Below are 14121 nucleotides of genomic sequence, written 5' to 3' on the forward strand. Positions count from 1 at the left end.
TGACATGGAGTCAGAGGAGCCTGAAAACAACGTGCCCGTCACCATCTGGGACGTGGGCGAACAGGACAAGCTGCGGCCCAGCCTGAAGGATTACCCGCGACCCAGCCAGCAGCAAACAGCGACCAAGGACAGCACAGCACATCCCCCAACCCCCAAGCAAAAAACAAAACAAAACAAAACAAGACACACATCAACAACCTGCACACACACCGCATCCTCACACACACACACAAAATAACTCTGTGACACATACACACACACAAAAAAAAAGCCACATGCTAGCGCCCGTTTCATTGGTTTCGGAAACGGGCCTTTTTTACTAGTATAGGAATAATGAATTAGGAAAAGAGGGCAGATAAGGTAAAACTAGCACGCAGTAGCAGTATAGATAATGTACCACGGATGGCACCAGCAAACCTGAGTTCAATAGCGCTGACAAAGATGCAACTACTCTAAAGTGAAGTGAAGAATTAAAAGCAGTGTAAAGACTCCAAGATACCCTACAAAAAAATAAACCCAGGCAGACAAGAGAACACAGCAAAAACATGAACAACAGAGTGAGCAGACATGGCTGAGCAGGGCTGCCGAGACACTGAACCAGGGCTGCTGCCGTCGCCCCCCCCCCCCCCCCCCCCCCCCCCCCGATTGCTGCTCTTCTGTCGATTGCCTGTCCCTGTGGCTGCTTTTTTTCCCAGGGCAGCTTGATGTGTGGATGCTTTTCTCTTCCTCTGCTTTTATGCTTATTGCTATTTCTTGATATACCACAATATCTGAAGAAGCAGGTCAATGCGGTTAACAATATACTAAAAAAACAAGAAAAGAATGCCAAAAATTTGACAAGATAGTAATATGGAAACAGAAGAATAAGAGACTATTTCCCTAGTCTGGGCACCGGCATCAAATTTCCAGATTTCCAGAGCCAGCTAACACATAGACTATTTCCTTCGACAATCTTTCTGGATACTGGTCTAATCAACAACGATACTATCGCAAATAGACTACTGTAATGCAGCATATGTAGTGTGCAAGCAAAACACACTAAAATTGCTGCAAACAGTCCAAAGCACAGCAGCAAGACTGATTTTCAAGAAATTGAAATACGAAAGAGCAAACCCACTGCTTGAAACACTACATTGGCTATCAGTCAAGGCAAGAATATTTTTCAAAGCAAGCATCCTAATCTTCAAGATATTATTTGGAATGGCACTTGAATATATGCTTAAAAACCATATATAATGAAGGAGATAGGTAGAGACTCAACTGGCTTTCACTCTGATCATAAATTCATTAAATAAAGAGGTGAAGCCTCAAGAAGCCCCTGGCTCAATGATTAAAGAGCTGTCGGGAGGCTGGACTGCTTCATCATCGGCAAACACCCCACGGCATTTAAATGATCTGCTGCAAATATGTTTTCTCTATTTTTACTTAATTTTTCTTTTAAATCTTTTTTCTTTACTCTTAGAAGTCAAATATGTAAATTACTTAGCTTGTATCCCCATCCAGGCTCTCGAGACGCTAAATGCGACCATGACCAACGGTGGCCAACGTTTCGTCACCTGCCTCAGGGTCAAATGGTCTGCGTCAATCTTAGCCTAAAGAATACTCAGCACTTCTATTTATTATCCTTGTAGGGAAAGAGGGTGGAGAAGGGGTCATAATGCATTTTTTTTAAAGTTTGTATATGTGAATATGGGTTTTGGAAGAGACTTGGAAAGTGTGCTTTAACAGGATGAGCAACTGAGCATCTGCAAAGCATATAGTCAGCCTGGATCTAATGATGAAAATATTCAGTCTTTTGAAGAAAACTTTGATGCTACTTGAAATTGATGTGGCATGTCTGTGTTTCTTGAAGACTTCAATATCCATATTGATGAGGTAGATTTTCATTCAAATATTGAGGATTTTTTGATTTTTTGCAGCAATGTCTTACTTAGGTTTTATTCAGGATATCCACTAAGTCACATTATTAACCAGGTCTTTTTGGGGACGCTTTGATGGTAAATGCTTTGATCTGCAAATTAACTATTTTAATTTCACTCATCTGACCACGTTCTCATTTCTTTTGTTTTAGATGTACTCTGCTCCTCTCTACTTTCTTGAGCTGCCTCTAAGGTGAGGTGTCAAGCTCATATTTATGTTAAGGATATAATATCTGGTTGGGAGGAGCCTGGAATTTAGCTAAGAAAGAAACTGTTGATTGGGTGGTGCTTTTAAGGGCCACTAGGCTTGCTGCAACACCTAGGTACTGCAAGGAGCTAAGGTATCTCAAGATAATGATGTACCAAAGTCAACTCCACTCAGAAGAATGAGAAAACTAGAATTGTAGACAAATAACTAACTGTTCCCTTATGTTTATTAAACTTGATATACCACCTCTACTGGAATCTGAACAAAGTGGTTTACGATAAAATAATATACAGGAAAAGAAAGGAACTCCAATAAACTACAGAAAAGCAAAAGTAAATGATAGTAGAAAGGGACAGGATTATTGAAAAGAACCAGGGAAAAGACAGACTACCAGAGATGAGGAAGTCCTGGCAGTACCCAAATAGTCCCCAAAAGCACATTGAAATAGGTAAGTTTTTAAGGCCATCTTAAAATTCTGGAAACAATGGCTCAGATTGCAATATTAAAGGAAGAGTGTGCTATAAGAGAAAAGCAAAGCAAATAAAGCAGACTTCTCTGTGGGCTCATGCTGGGTGCAAGATGATGATGGAATAGTAAGACGATGGCCACGAATGCCTCATAAAACACGAGGTAATGTGTATGACATAATAAGATAGGTTAAAAAAACAGAGGAACATGAACAGAGAACTTTATGCGCCAAAACAAGAATCTTAAATTTAATACAAAAGGCCATGGAAAGCCAGTGGTGTTAGATGAGAAAAGATGATGCATTCTGAATCATTTGAAGATGTTTAAGCAATACATTTGTCACACCAGAGTACACAAAATTACAATAATTGATTCTTAAGGCTATAAGAGCCTAAAGAAGTGTTTCTCAGGAGCTGGCATCCAAACTGCAACATACCACTCAAAACTGGCGCAACGCCAGATAGCAAGTTCTAACCAAAGAATTTATTGATCAAAAACAAGCCTCAACTGTTATGACACTGATATCTGAAAACAATCAACCAAAACAATCTGGCTTCTCTTAGGGATTGGGGCCAAAGAGATTTGAAGATGATGGCCAGTCAGCCAGCAGGATGGAGTCTTAGATAGATTCAGGAGTCAAAAAGCAGCAAGGCAGGTGGTCCATCAAATCATGCAGACCTTGTAAAAAAAAGTTTTTAGTAATGGATTAAAAACTCCCAGAAATTTAACATAAAATGCCCGACATGACCATTTTTCGCCAGTATAAAACAGCTACGTCGGGGCAGTGGGTCACAGCATTTTCATGAGAGATTGATCCCAGAATCTAACTTGCTATATTTTAACAGTTACACCAGTCAGGCTATTTTTGGAATTTTATATCAGATAGTGACCCACTGCCTCTGACACAGCCATTTTATACTGGCGAAACATGGCCATGTTGGTCATGTTATGTTACATTTCTGGGAGCTATTAATCAATTAATAAAAACTGTGTTTTTTTACAAGGTAAAGTAGTAACATAGTAAATGACGGCAGATAAAGACCTGTATGGTCAATCCAATCTGCCTTGTTGTTTTATCTCGATGTAAACACAGAAGAACCCCAATCTTTGCATGCTCAAAATCACAAAAAAACAAGTGAAGATGACACAGGAAAACAGTTTCAAGACAATGTTGAAAAGTCCAAGTTTATTATGTAGTTCTAAAGACTCGACACAGCCATATTTCGGCAACTGGCCTGTTCCCTGGAGTCTTTTGAAGTCTTAAAATATTGTCTATGACTAAATCATGTGTCTGTCAATATGTTACCCAATAGAAATCTTGTGCATAAAACTCAATGCTGACACCTGAGCAAGCAGATGTGCTCTGAAAACTAAGGTGTGCTAGCTGCAAAGAGTTCCTCATTCTAAAATAGCCAGAATCTTTACTGGACTTCCTCACTGTTGTTGAACATTGCCCCGAATCCCCACCGACCTGTTAATGGTAGAATATAACATGAACCAATGATTATCCATAGCTTGCCTCTTATGATTTATGATGTAAAACTATTGACCAGTTAACCTATGACAATGCTTTTCTAATAAAAAGGGTGAAGGTGCCTGAGTGGGGAAAGCCAGTCCACTGTAATTACACTGCCGTTAAGTGGACTCTGTTGCTGTTCTGCAAAGGCCTTTGCTATCTAACGTGTGTGTGTGTGTGTGAATTTCTTTTCCTTGACCTCTCCCAGGGATGGGAGACAAGAGCTGGATAGGTAATATCCCAAGGTGGAGGTTTCAACCAAACAGTATTATAAGGGATTAGGTGAGATAAGAAAACAGAATAGAACAGAATCCATAAAGTTTCAACACTGACTGCGACAAAAACTATACTGTCCTTTATCAAGACTAAGCATTTTATAAAATCATCCTCTATATATTTAATAATTAGAAGTAATCTGCTATGAACCTCAAGGCAAATACTCTTATGTATCTCAGCCAGGATTTAAAGTAAAAAAATCTGGCTGTATGTAATATTAATATTAGATTCAATTTGGCCCCAAACAGTGCCCTGAATACATTATTTCTATTCGGCCGAATAGTGATTTAAATTCAAATAATCTGAGGCTCTACTGTGGTAAATCCTGCTGAAATACACACTTGATTAATGATTTCACATCGCTTCTTTTATTATTTGTTATGTTAAAGCTCAATGCCCATTATTCGTATTCAGCCAAATAATTTTCTTTTTTCGTTTTCAGCCGAATAGTAACATATGCTATTCGGTACCGATCTAAACAGAAGTCCAGCACTATGCAATATCAAAATAAGAACTTTGTCACACAAGTTTTTGTATAGCTATTATGAGAAATGTTTAAGGGATTTTTCATTTCTTCTATGATAACTTTACTATGAAATGGCTTTCATGTGCACATTTTACATCTGACTTTAAAGAAGATAATATTAAGGTACAAGCAATCATACAAATACTTTAAAAGCCTACATGTTTATAAACCCCCCTCCCCCCCCCCCCCCCCCGAAAAAAAAACCAAAACCCAAAAGCTTACGTTGACCCCAACGGCCTGTTCTTGGGTTCAGATAGTTTGGATAAAGACCATTGGGACGATCCATTTTTTGAAGTAACTTTCGAATGTGCATGACCTGAAGAGATGAAAATAAGCATCAATGTAAAGCAGGTTAAAAATTAGAACAAGGGTAGGTCACTTTTCCATCTCATAGGTACATTTAACATAGCCTCATTGCTGTAAACTGAGTTTTAAACAGAAAGCTTTCCCAAAAAGACTTTTCCTATTTTTCATAGTTCTTGCTGCATCTCTTCCTAACATCTTCCACATGTTATTGCTCATTTGTAGCTTCTTATTTTAAATCATATTCTATACCACTTTAAATGTAACTTCTGATGTCTCCTGAAGCAATAATTTACTCTCTTTGATTAGGTCACTGTATATAAGCAGATTGTATTGTTTCACGTGCAGGAAGCAGCAGTCATTTCTTGTCATCAGCAGCAACACAAAAGAATCTAACAAATTACTGTATTGCTTAGCTTGTCAGCCAATTATTCTCTCAGCACAGTGTGTAACACATTAGACACATTTACAGGACTTTAGTCTTCTCTATAGTCTTTATGCAGTGGTATAATGCATGAGATTTAAGGCTCCTGAAAACTAACAGATATACTTTTGTCTCCATTTCATACTGTTTTTTAAAAATTTTATATATTTTTTTTCAAATGAGACATCAGAAAATTAGCACAATACTAAGAAAACCTAAAGAAAAAGGGGAGGATTTTTTTATTTGTATCTTAAATACATTTCAAGATCTTCCTTTTACAAGGAGCAGTTTTCTGTGTGGATCATTTGCTGTTATGCTCTTTTAAACTATATCTTTAAAACATGTCTGTTTCCATCTCTTAATTAGAGAAACTTAATTGTTCCAAAATTCAATATTGTTCAAAGAGATTTACCTTGTTGTAGTAGACAGGGTCTCCAGTCAGATAACTGAGATGTACAAATTCCATGTGTAAAGTACCAAATTCAGCAAGGATGCTGCTGCCTGCAGAAGCCCAGCCCCAATTTCTGCCTACGCCACTGTGTATGAAATGCAGAACAGTACAGGAAGTAGACCAGATGAGTGGGATAATGATAGGAAATAGAATAAAGAATGAGGTTAAAAGAAGGGAAGAACAGGATATGAAAGAATGAAAATAATACAAGAACAAGCTAGTAAAATATCATTATTATAATAGAAAAGAACATTTTGAAATGGTAAAGGGACACTTTTTAAGAACTTCTTTGAAAATACATTAGTTTAAAAGTATATCAGAGCTGAACACACCATAAACAGTTAAAGAAAAGATATAAAACTCTTCGAAAAACAAGAAGTCTTCCCTGATCACTTTGAAAAATCAAAATCTTTTTGGTGCCATTTAACATAGGATATTTATCGTTTCATAGAACCTTTAATTTTTCTTCCTCTGTTGATATAAAGCTATAAGGGCCATTGACCTAAGACCCAGTCCCTCATTTTCAACAGGGCTCTTACAATCCAATGAGAGGCAGTTATTAATGCGCTAAAGATAATATTTGATATTGTTTACTGTATAAAAGGTATTTATGGAGTTTAATCCACTTAATAAGAGAATGATAAACGAAGGTAGATATGCAGAGAATACATAGAGATCAATAATTTAATATAGGTAGGATTTATATACCAATATTGGTGTTTGTGTTTTTATGAAAACAATGTGGATATTATGCTTACTGTGTTGCCTGAATGATTCTCAAAATAACCCTCTGCAACTATTAAAGGGTCATGGATTGTTATACCACCTTTTAAGTAGGTATATATCTTTTGACCACTGAAAAAGAAATACCATTGAAGTATGGGTATTGAGATTCTAACTTTGTGTCTTTATGTTTTGTTAAACAGATGCCCTGATTTATGTATGAAAAAATCCACGTATTTGTATTTTTCAGCTTACATTATGACTTTTGCAATTTTAAATTTTTGTTTTTTATATTTCCTTTAATATGCCTGATGCAGGTATAAACTGAAACGGCCACATTTTAAGTCATCATATTCTTATATTTATGTTTATTAGAAAACTGTTTATTAAAGAACTAGAGGATCACAAAAAAGCAAACAAAATAACAGTAGTTCATAGTCTTATATTTAGTTGCATTTAATAAAAATAATTCCTCTTTTTGTATGTTATTTTTAATGCACACTTTTTTGGTTTGTATAAATTATAAGATCTACAAAGTAAACTGCTACTGTTGGTTTCTGTTTTATTTGGTCTATATTTGCGCTGCCAGGTGTCATTACGAACAAACAACAAAATGAGTATAGAAAGCAGAAGCTGCTTAGGTTTAAGTATTCTTTGAGATCCATGCTACTGGAAATCTCACACTAGGGAGGAAGATGATGCAGTCTGTCTGTCATTTCCTGTTCAGGTCACTATAGAGGAAATTCTGTAAGTAGCCACATGGTTTTAGGCAGCTGGAAGTTGCATAAATGACCGTATTCTAGTCAATTAGGCAAATAAGTGGTCATCTACACATGTAAATGGCCTCATAGAAAAAACTAATGGAAAAATACGTCCCATGATTTGATGGTATGAATTTTGCCGATGGGCGTGTGCATGTGCATGGATGGAGTTTACACCAGCTATAGGTCTGGTTTAAGTAATCACACCGTTTTTTGTAGGTGCACTAAAAAATAATTCTGTGCACGCCCAAAACATGCGTCTACACTACCACAGGCCATTTTCAGTGCACCTTAGTAAAAGGAACCCTATATGCCTTGATAAAATAGTATCCTAGAACCAGGTCCAATAGTACACAAATGTTTATGCACATATTTGCACCTGTTCCAAAGAAGATATAAATATGTACATATCTCATATATTTTAAAAATATGCATGTATATTGCTCCATCCAAACTACGTACCCAGGAACACCTACAAGAAGGCTGTGCATAAGTAGATAAATACTTTCTATTAACATACTTTTTCTGAGTAAAACAAATTTTATAGGCAAGATTCAGTAAATGGCGCTGAAAAGCCAGCGCTGAAAAATATTGGCGCTCAATGCTGTTCTATAATGACCACTCAAAGATGCACACCATTACAGAATAGTTCTGAGTGCCGATTTCAGTGGCCAAATTTGGGTGCCAGGACTTATGTCTGCTAAAACCAGGTGTAATTCCTAGGGCACAATTTGTGCACACATCCCAGGTATCCTATAACACTGCGCAAATTTGAGGAATGCCCCTGACCTGCCCATGCACCTCCCAAGGTAACACCCCCTTCTAGGTTGTGTTCTATGGGATTTGGGCACACATTGTTAAAGAATAGTGCTGAGCAAGAAGTGCAAAATGTGCTCAAAAATCCAAATTGGTGCCAATTAGCACCTACTTATTGGAACTAATTTGGAACACATCTTTGATCGGCAACCAAATATCGGTGCCCAATTTTGGGCACCATACATAGAATCTAGGGGTGTGTGGAAAAAGCTTCATAAAATTATCCCTAGGGCTGCCAAACTTGAATGACAAATAAAATATTATATCCAAGAACAAAAGCATTTTTCATATATAAATCTGATTATAGCACCTTATTTTGCTAATCATATAGCATTACCAGCACCATTCTATACTACAACCCCTTATACCCCCAGCAAAGAAGCTTCAATGTGATTTTAAATAATATCTGGAAATAACTTGAAAACAGCAAATATATTTTCAACAAATAAAAAGCTCATAGCTGGATGGCAGCCAACTAAGAGGAACAAGGTGTAGAAATATGGTTTTCATCACAGTTTTCAAGTTTTAACAACATATTTCATGACCATACCAGCACAGTATAACTTCTTACAAAAGGAACAACCAATTTAAGAACTAGTGCTAACCCATGTGTGTGCTCATGGGTCTTGTTGGACTGCTTTTGAAGTTCAATTTGCAGACTGAAATACTTTGGCAGTGGTCTTGTTTACCAATCAGACATTTTGAACTACAGAAGTTGTATACATTGCATGTTTTGAGTTATTTTGGGCACCTGAAGTTTCAGTGATTATAAAGTATATGAACTTAATAGTCACAATAATAACTGCATTGATGGCAATTATATGAGAATCCTCTAATCACTTTATGTTGAATATATTAAATTGTTTTTGGTGAAGTGCTGACTAGTAAACACAGGTTATATTTTATATGTTGGCTCTGCAGTAATATCCTGTACATGGATTTGGTTTGGTTTTGGCAGATAAAGATCAGCATGGTCCATCCAGTTTGCCAGAAAGGTGGCTAGGGGTTGCACCTGCTGCTCTCCTTTGGTGTAAAAATGCATCTTGGCAGATAAGGGTGTAGTCATTTTTACAAGTTTCAAGGCTCAGGACCCCCTTTTTCAAGTCCGTTTCACTCATGCAAACCACCTACCTTTTAAGATTCACCATTGCCCAAGGGATTCCAGTAGGTGTGTTAAATGCAGGGAGGAGTTTCCCTGCTAATTGCACAGCCTTGTTTTTGAACACCTGCAACAAGTTAAAACATGAGGACTATTTAAATCTGCATTTCATCAGATAAAATAACTCTGTGTCATATGTAATACTACAGAACAAAAAACAGCAAGGAATGTATTACAACATTCGAAGAATTTGCTCCTCATTCACTGCAAATCAAGTGACTCCAGTACCAGAAGTATTACAGTGGGTAATCTAATCACAAATCAGAATGTTTTAACAGTAACAGAGATTTGTTAATGATTCACAGCAAAGCTTTCACCTCCCTATTACATGAGTCAGTTGTTAAAATCCCATGTCATCTACAATTGGGGACAGGAGAGAAAACTAGTATTTTTGTGACTTTGGCACTTTTTGAAAGCAAGACATGAAATAATGTTTCCCTGTAGATGTTCACTTTGAAAATTCAAGGGGTCAGCACCATGAGTACTTCCACAGCTGGTCAGGGTCAGCTGAAATTTCTCCTTAACATAAAGCTGGTTATCTTAGCTATTTGGTGGCTGTTTGATTATTGACCTTCTAGGTATCAACCGTTTTGAGCTAAAATTGGAAAGTTTTTGAAATTAAAAAAAAATAAAGCTGCAGTCATTTGCTTCCACCAGCTGCTTCCCCGGTACTAATTTCGGGAAGATTGTATGACAGAAGAAGGGAAGAAGAAATGTACATAAAGTTACAGCTATAAATACTTGCATTAAAACTACATAATTCTTACATAATTACTTATTTATTAGGATGTGTTTATCGTTTTTTTGAAGGAATTCACTCAGGGGGTCTTTTACAAAGGGACAATAGCATGATTAGTGCACGCTAAACACTAGAGATGCCCATATATGGGTGTCTTTAGCATTTAGAGCACGCTTATTTTTAATGCTCGCTAGCTAGCGCGCTTTTGTAACAGGACTGCTCAAGGTGGTGTGTACAGAAAGAATAAGTCAAACATAAGTAATTACAGCACTCAAAATATTCATGTAACTGTACAAAGTATGGCATAGTATGCTACATTACAATGTTAACACAATATGTAATAAAACATTTTAATAGACAGCATAGGGTGTAAGCAAAGATGGAACATATACAGTAGATAGATAAGAAAGTAACAGGAGTAAGAAAATAAGGGGACTAATTTAAAGAAAGTTACACATAATTAATAGAGCATGTACACAGAAAACGTTTTGGCTAGTTTTTGGGTTACTTTTGAATTCTCTTTCAGGTTTTTTTGGCTTTCACACTTGTTAAAAATGTGAACAAGGAAATGAACTTTATATGTGTTAAATGATTTTCTGCACACTGATGAAAGCCACCCTTACTTAAGGGGTCCTTTTACCAAGCTGCGGGAAAAACGGCCCTGAGCTAGCGGTGGGGGCCGTTTTTCCTGCGCATCAGGGTCCTTTTTACCGCAGCGGGTAAAAAGCCCCCAGACAAACATGGCCATGCGGTAAGTGAACTCTTACAGTGTGGCCATGCAGTGGGGAACCCTTACCAACACCCACTGCGGTAAACCAGTGGTAACTGGGCAGCGCGCGGTGATACCGGGTTACCACCATATCTGGGGTTTTTCTTTTTCCCCCAGAAATGGCGCAAGCTTGGGGTGGAACTACTGCCAGCAGCCACGCTGGGCTGGCAGTAGTCCCGATTTAGCATTCAGTAAGTCTGGTTAGGCTTATAGACGCTTTGTAAAAGATCCATATAGACTCTAAACCTCCAAACTCCTTTGGATTTTGTAGCAATGTTCAAGCCACTATCTGTGTGAAAATGAAATAGGAAAACTGAGAAAGAATATTTGTTGCAAAATACAACTAACCCTAAAATAAAGAGTTTGAAGATACATTTTAACTAATTGCGAGAGCTTTAATTACTCCACAAAAATTTTTAATGGTAGAGATAACTATCAATTCTAAGGACGCTTGCACCTTTAGGTCATCAAAGTTAGGCACCATTTATAGAATAGTGCTTAGCGCCGGGAACCGTGACTACTTTTATGTGTGGCCATTTACACCAGTGAAACTCTGGTGTAAATCCCCACACCTAAACTAGGATCCTTCAAAGTCTATAACACGAATAAATTAAAGGAACATTCATGATCCGCCCATGACTCTCCCACAGCCGCATCTCCTTTTTGGACCTGCGCATAAATTTTAAAGCCATTGGCACCAATAATTGCTTGATAAAATTCCAATTATCAGTGCTACTTGGCTCGTTATTCAATTAAATTGCACACACAAATGTGCGCCCAATTTGCAAGTGCAATTTAAAGCACCATTTATAGAATTTGGGGGTAAATACCTAATGTGCCCACATACAGATGACCCCTTCACCCTTAAGGGCTATTGTAATGGTGTACAGTTGAGTACAGTAGGTTTTTGGTGGGTTCTGGAGGGCTCACCATACAATAATGGTGAGATGTGTACCTGAGACCTTTTATGTGAAGTCCACTGCAGTGTCCCCTAGGCTGTCCCACTGATCTGCATGTTTTTGACGGAAGTTTGTTTTATTTTAGGGTTTCCTTGCCACACTGTGCAGCTTTTAATGAAGGAACCGTTGGCAAAGTAGCACTGGCGTCCCTGAGGACACTTTGAAACAGGGATTCCTGTTGGACGTTTGGAACAGTCAGTGAAAAAGCGAGGAAAAACACAAGTTTAGATAAGTTCCTTTCTGTTCTTTGATTTTCTGGTGCTTTTTTGTGCTGCATATTTTGCATGGACATATGATTAGATTTTTCAGTCAACGGAATTGGGAAAAAGGGTGTATACAGATTCCTACTGAAGTTTTCACATTCCTGTTTGGATATATAACCTGCATTAAGTTTTCATGTGCTTGATATATATATATATAAAGTAAAGTAAAGTAAAGTAAAACAAAATAAATAAAAATGAAGGAATCTAATACAAGGCGTACAAATGATGTATACAGCTTTCAAGTGAGCCGTTTTTCAGCTTAACTCACTGAAATTTAAGCTTGGCTGTGGTAACAGCCTATACTGAATTCTCCTTTGGTCCCTTTTTCAATTAAAACATTAAGTGCCACAGGAGTGTGTTATTCTCTTAAACACTAAATAATAACATTATACATGATCTATACAAAACCGAACTCCTATCACATGATTGATAAACCTCTTTGCTATGAATAATCAAGCTCTACCACTTTAAACCTTATATCGAATTGGATCTTTCTGTAGTCGATGACCTAATGTATGTTACAATCCAATTGATTACTCAGGAACCTTCATGCAATACCATAATGTATTCTTATTCATCATGTATATATGCACATGGTGTATATATATATATATATATATATATATATATATATACTATGATCTATTCCATATATGTTATGTTCCATGTATGTTCCAAGTATGTTACCACCACGTATGTATGCACCTTGTCGCATTACCATTTGTAATTCTGTTACCCGGAAATGGCAACCGCCATTACGGCAAATGTAAGCCACACTGAGCCTGCAAATTGGTGGTAAAATGTGGGATACAAATGCTACAAATAAGTAAAAAAAATATCTGTACTTTCTTTATATTGGGATTGACTTTTTTTTTTTTTTAAGTTTTTGAGATGTCTGTGTGGCCAGTCTACTAAGAATGCTGCCCCCCCCCCCCCCCCGCCCATATATCCCAATAGCTTGTTTTTGTGCGTTTTTCCCTTTAACTTTTTTCTTCTCAAAACTGGTCCCAAAAGGTAGACACACTGAGCACAAAAGCATCAAAGCATCTAGCAATGGCCATTTTTGAAACAAGAAGTTGGATGTTTTTCTGGTTTGAAAATGGCCACATTTACTACTGGATTTTTGGATGTTTTTTGCAAAACATCCAAACTCAGATTTAGACATTATATCAAAAATGCCCCTCTTAATGTAATAGACATTCCTACAGTATTTAGTTTAAAGCAGTGGTTCTCAACCAGTGTGCTGGGGTACACTGGTGTAGAGGTGAGTCACCAAAATGTTGTCATAGACAGCAAGTCAGGTACTTGAAAATCTTCATAACTGTTCACTATTTCTGCTTCCTCACTACCCTCAATGATAACTGCTGCCACCAGCCCCAAATGGAAATGCTGCAGGTCTGCTGTCCATAGTTTATGTTGTTACATATGCTACTCAACAAAAGAAAAGCAAAAAAGGGGCTCCAAGATTGAGACAATCAAGAGTTCTTTAATAAAAAGACCTGACATGGACTCCCGAGCAGTTCTAATACATGTCCAGAGCTGCTCACAGCATCACATGACTCACAAAATCCATTTATAAAGAACAATTATATATTTTTGGAACATTTTGACATTGTGAGATTTTTGCAATCACACTCTATTATTTCACAGAGGTTTTTTGGAAGAGTCATTTTTCTCCAATTTTTGGAGGTTTTTTGATGTTCCTTTTTTCTCCATATTTAATTGAAACTTTTGATACAACTGTCTTCTCCATATGCGAGTGTAAAGCTAAATAAAACATCTCCTGGAACTTCGAGGTTTCTTTCTTAAATATTGATTATTGAGGTGATTTATAATTCCTC

At 37.2% G+C, this 14121-nt stretch overlaps 1 protein-coding gene across 2 annotated transcripts in view; it reads right to left on the reverse strand.

Moving 5' to 3' along the window:
- Window positions 1–14121, reverse strand: part of MAN1A2 (mannosidase alpha class 1A member 2) — a 488967-nt gene that overhangs the window by 125117 nt on the left and 349729 nt on the right. For both annotated transcript variants that reach the window (XM_030204025.1, XM_030204024.1), the window contains 3 exons: window positions 9523–9617; window positions 6053–6176; window positions 5136–5229 (listed from right to left, as the gene is read on the reverse strand). In XM_030204025.1, coding sequence (XP_030059885.1) covers window positions 5136–5229; window positions 6053–6176; window positions 9523–9617 — 313 coding nt within the window. The remainder of the gene's footprint in view (window positions 1–5135; window positions 5230–6052; window positions 6177–9522; window positions 9618–14121) is intronic.

The sequence above is a fragment of the Microcaecilia unicolor genome, chromosome 5 (assembly GCF_901765095.1).
Source record: "Microcaecilia unicolor chromosome 5, aMicUni1.1, whole genome shotgun sequence".
NCBI lineage: Eukaryota > Metazoa > Chordata > Amphibia > Gymnophiona > Siphonopidae > Microcaecilia > Microcaecilia unicolor.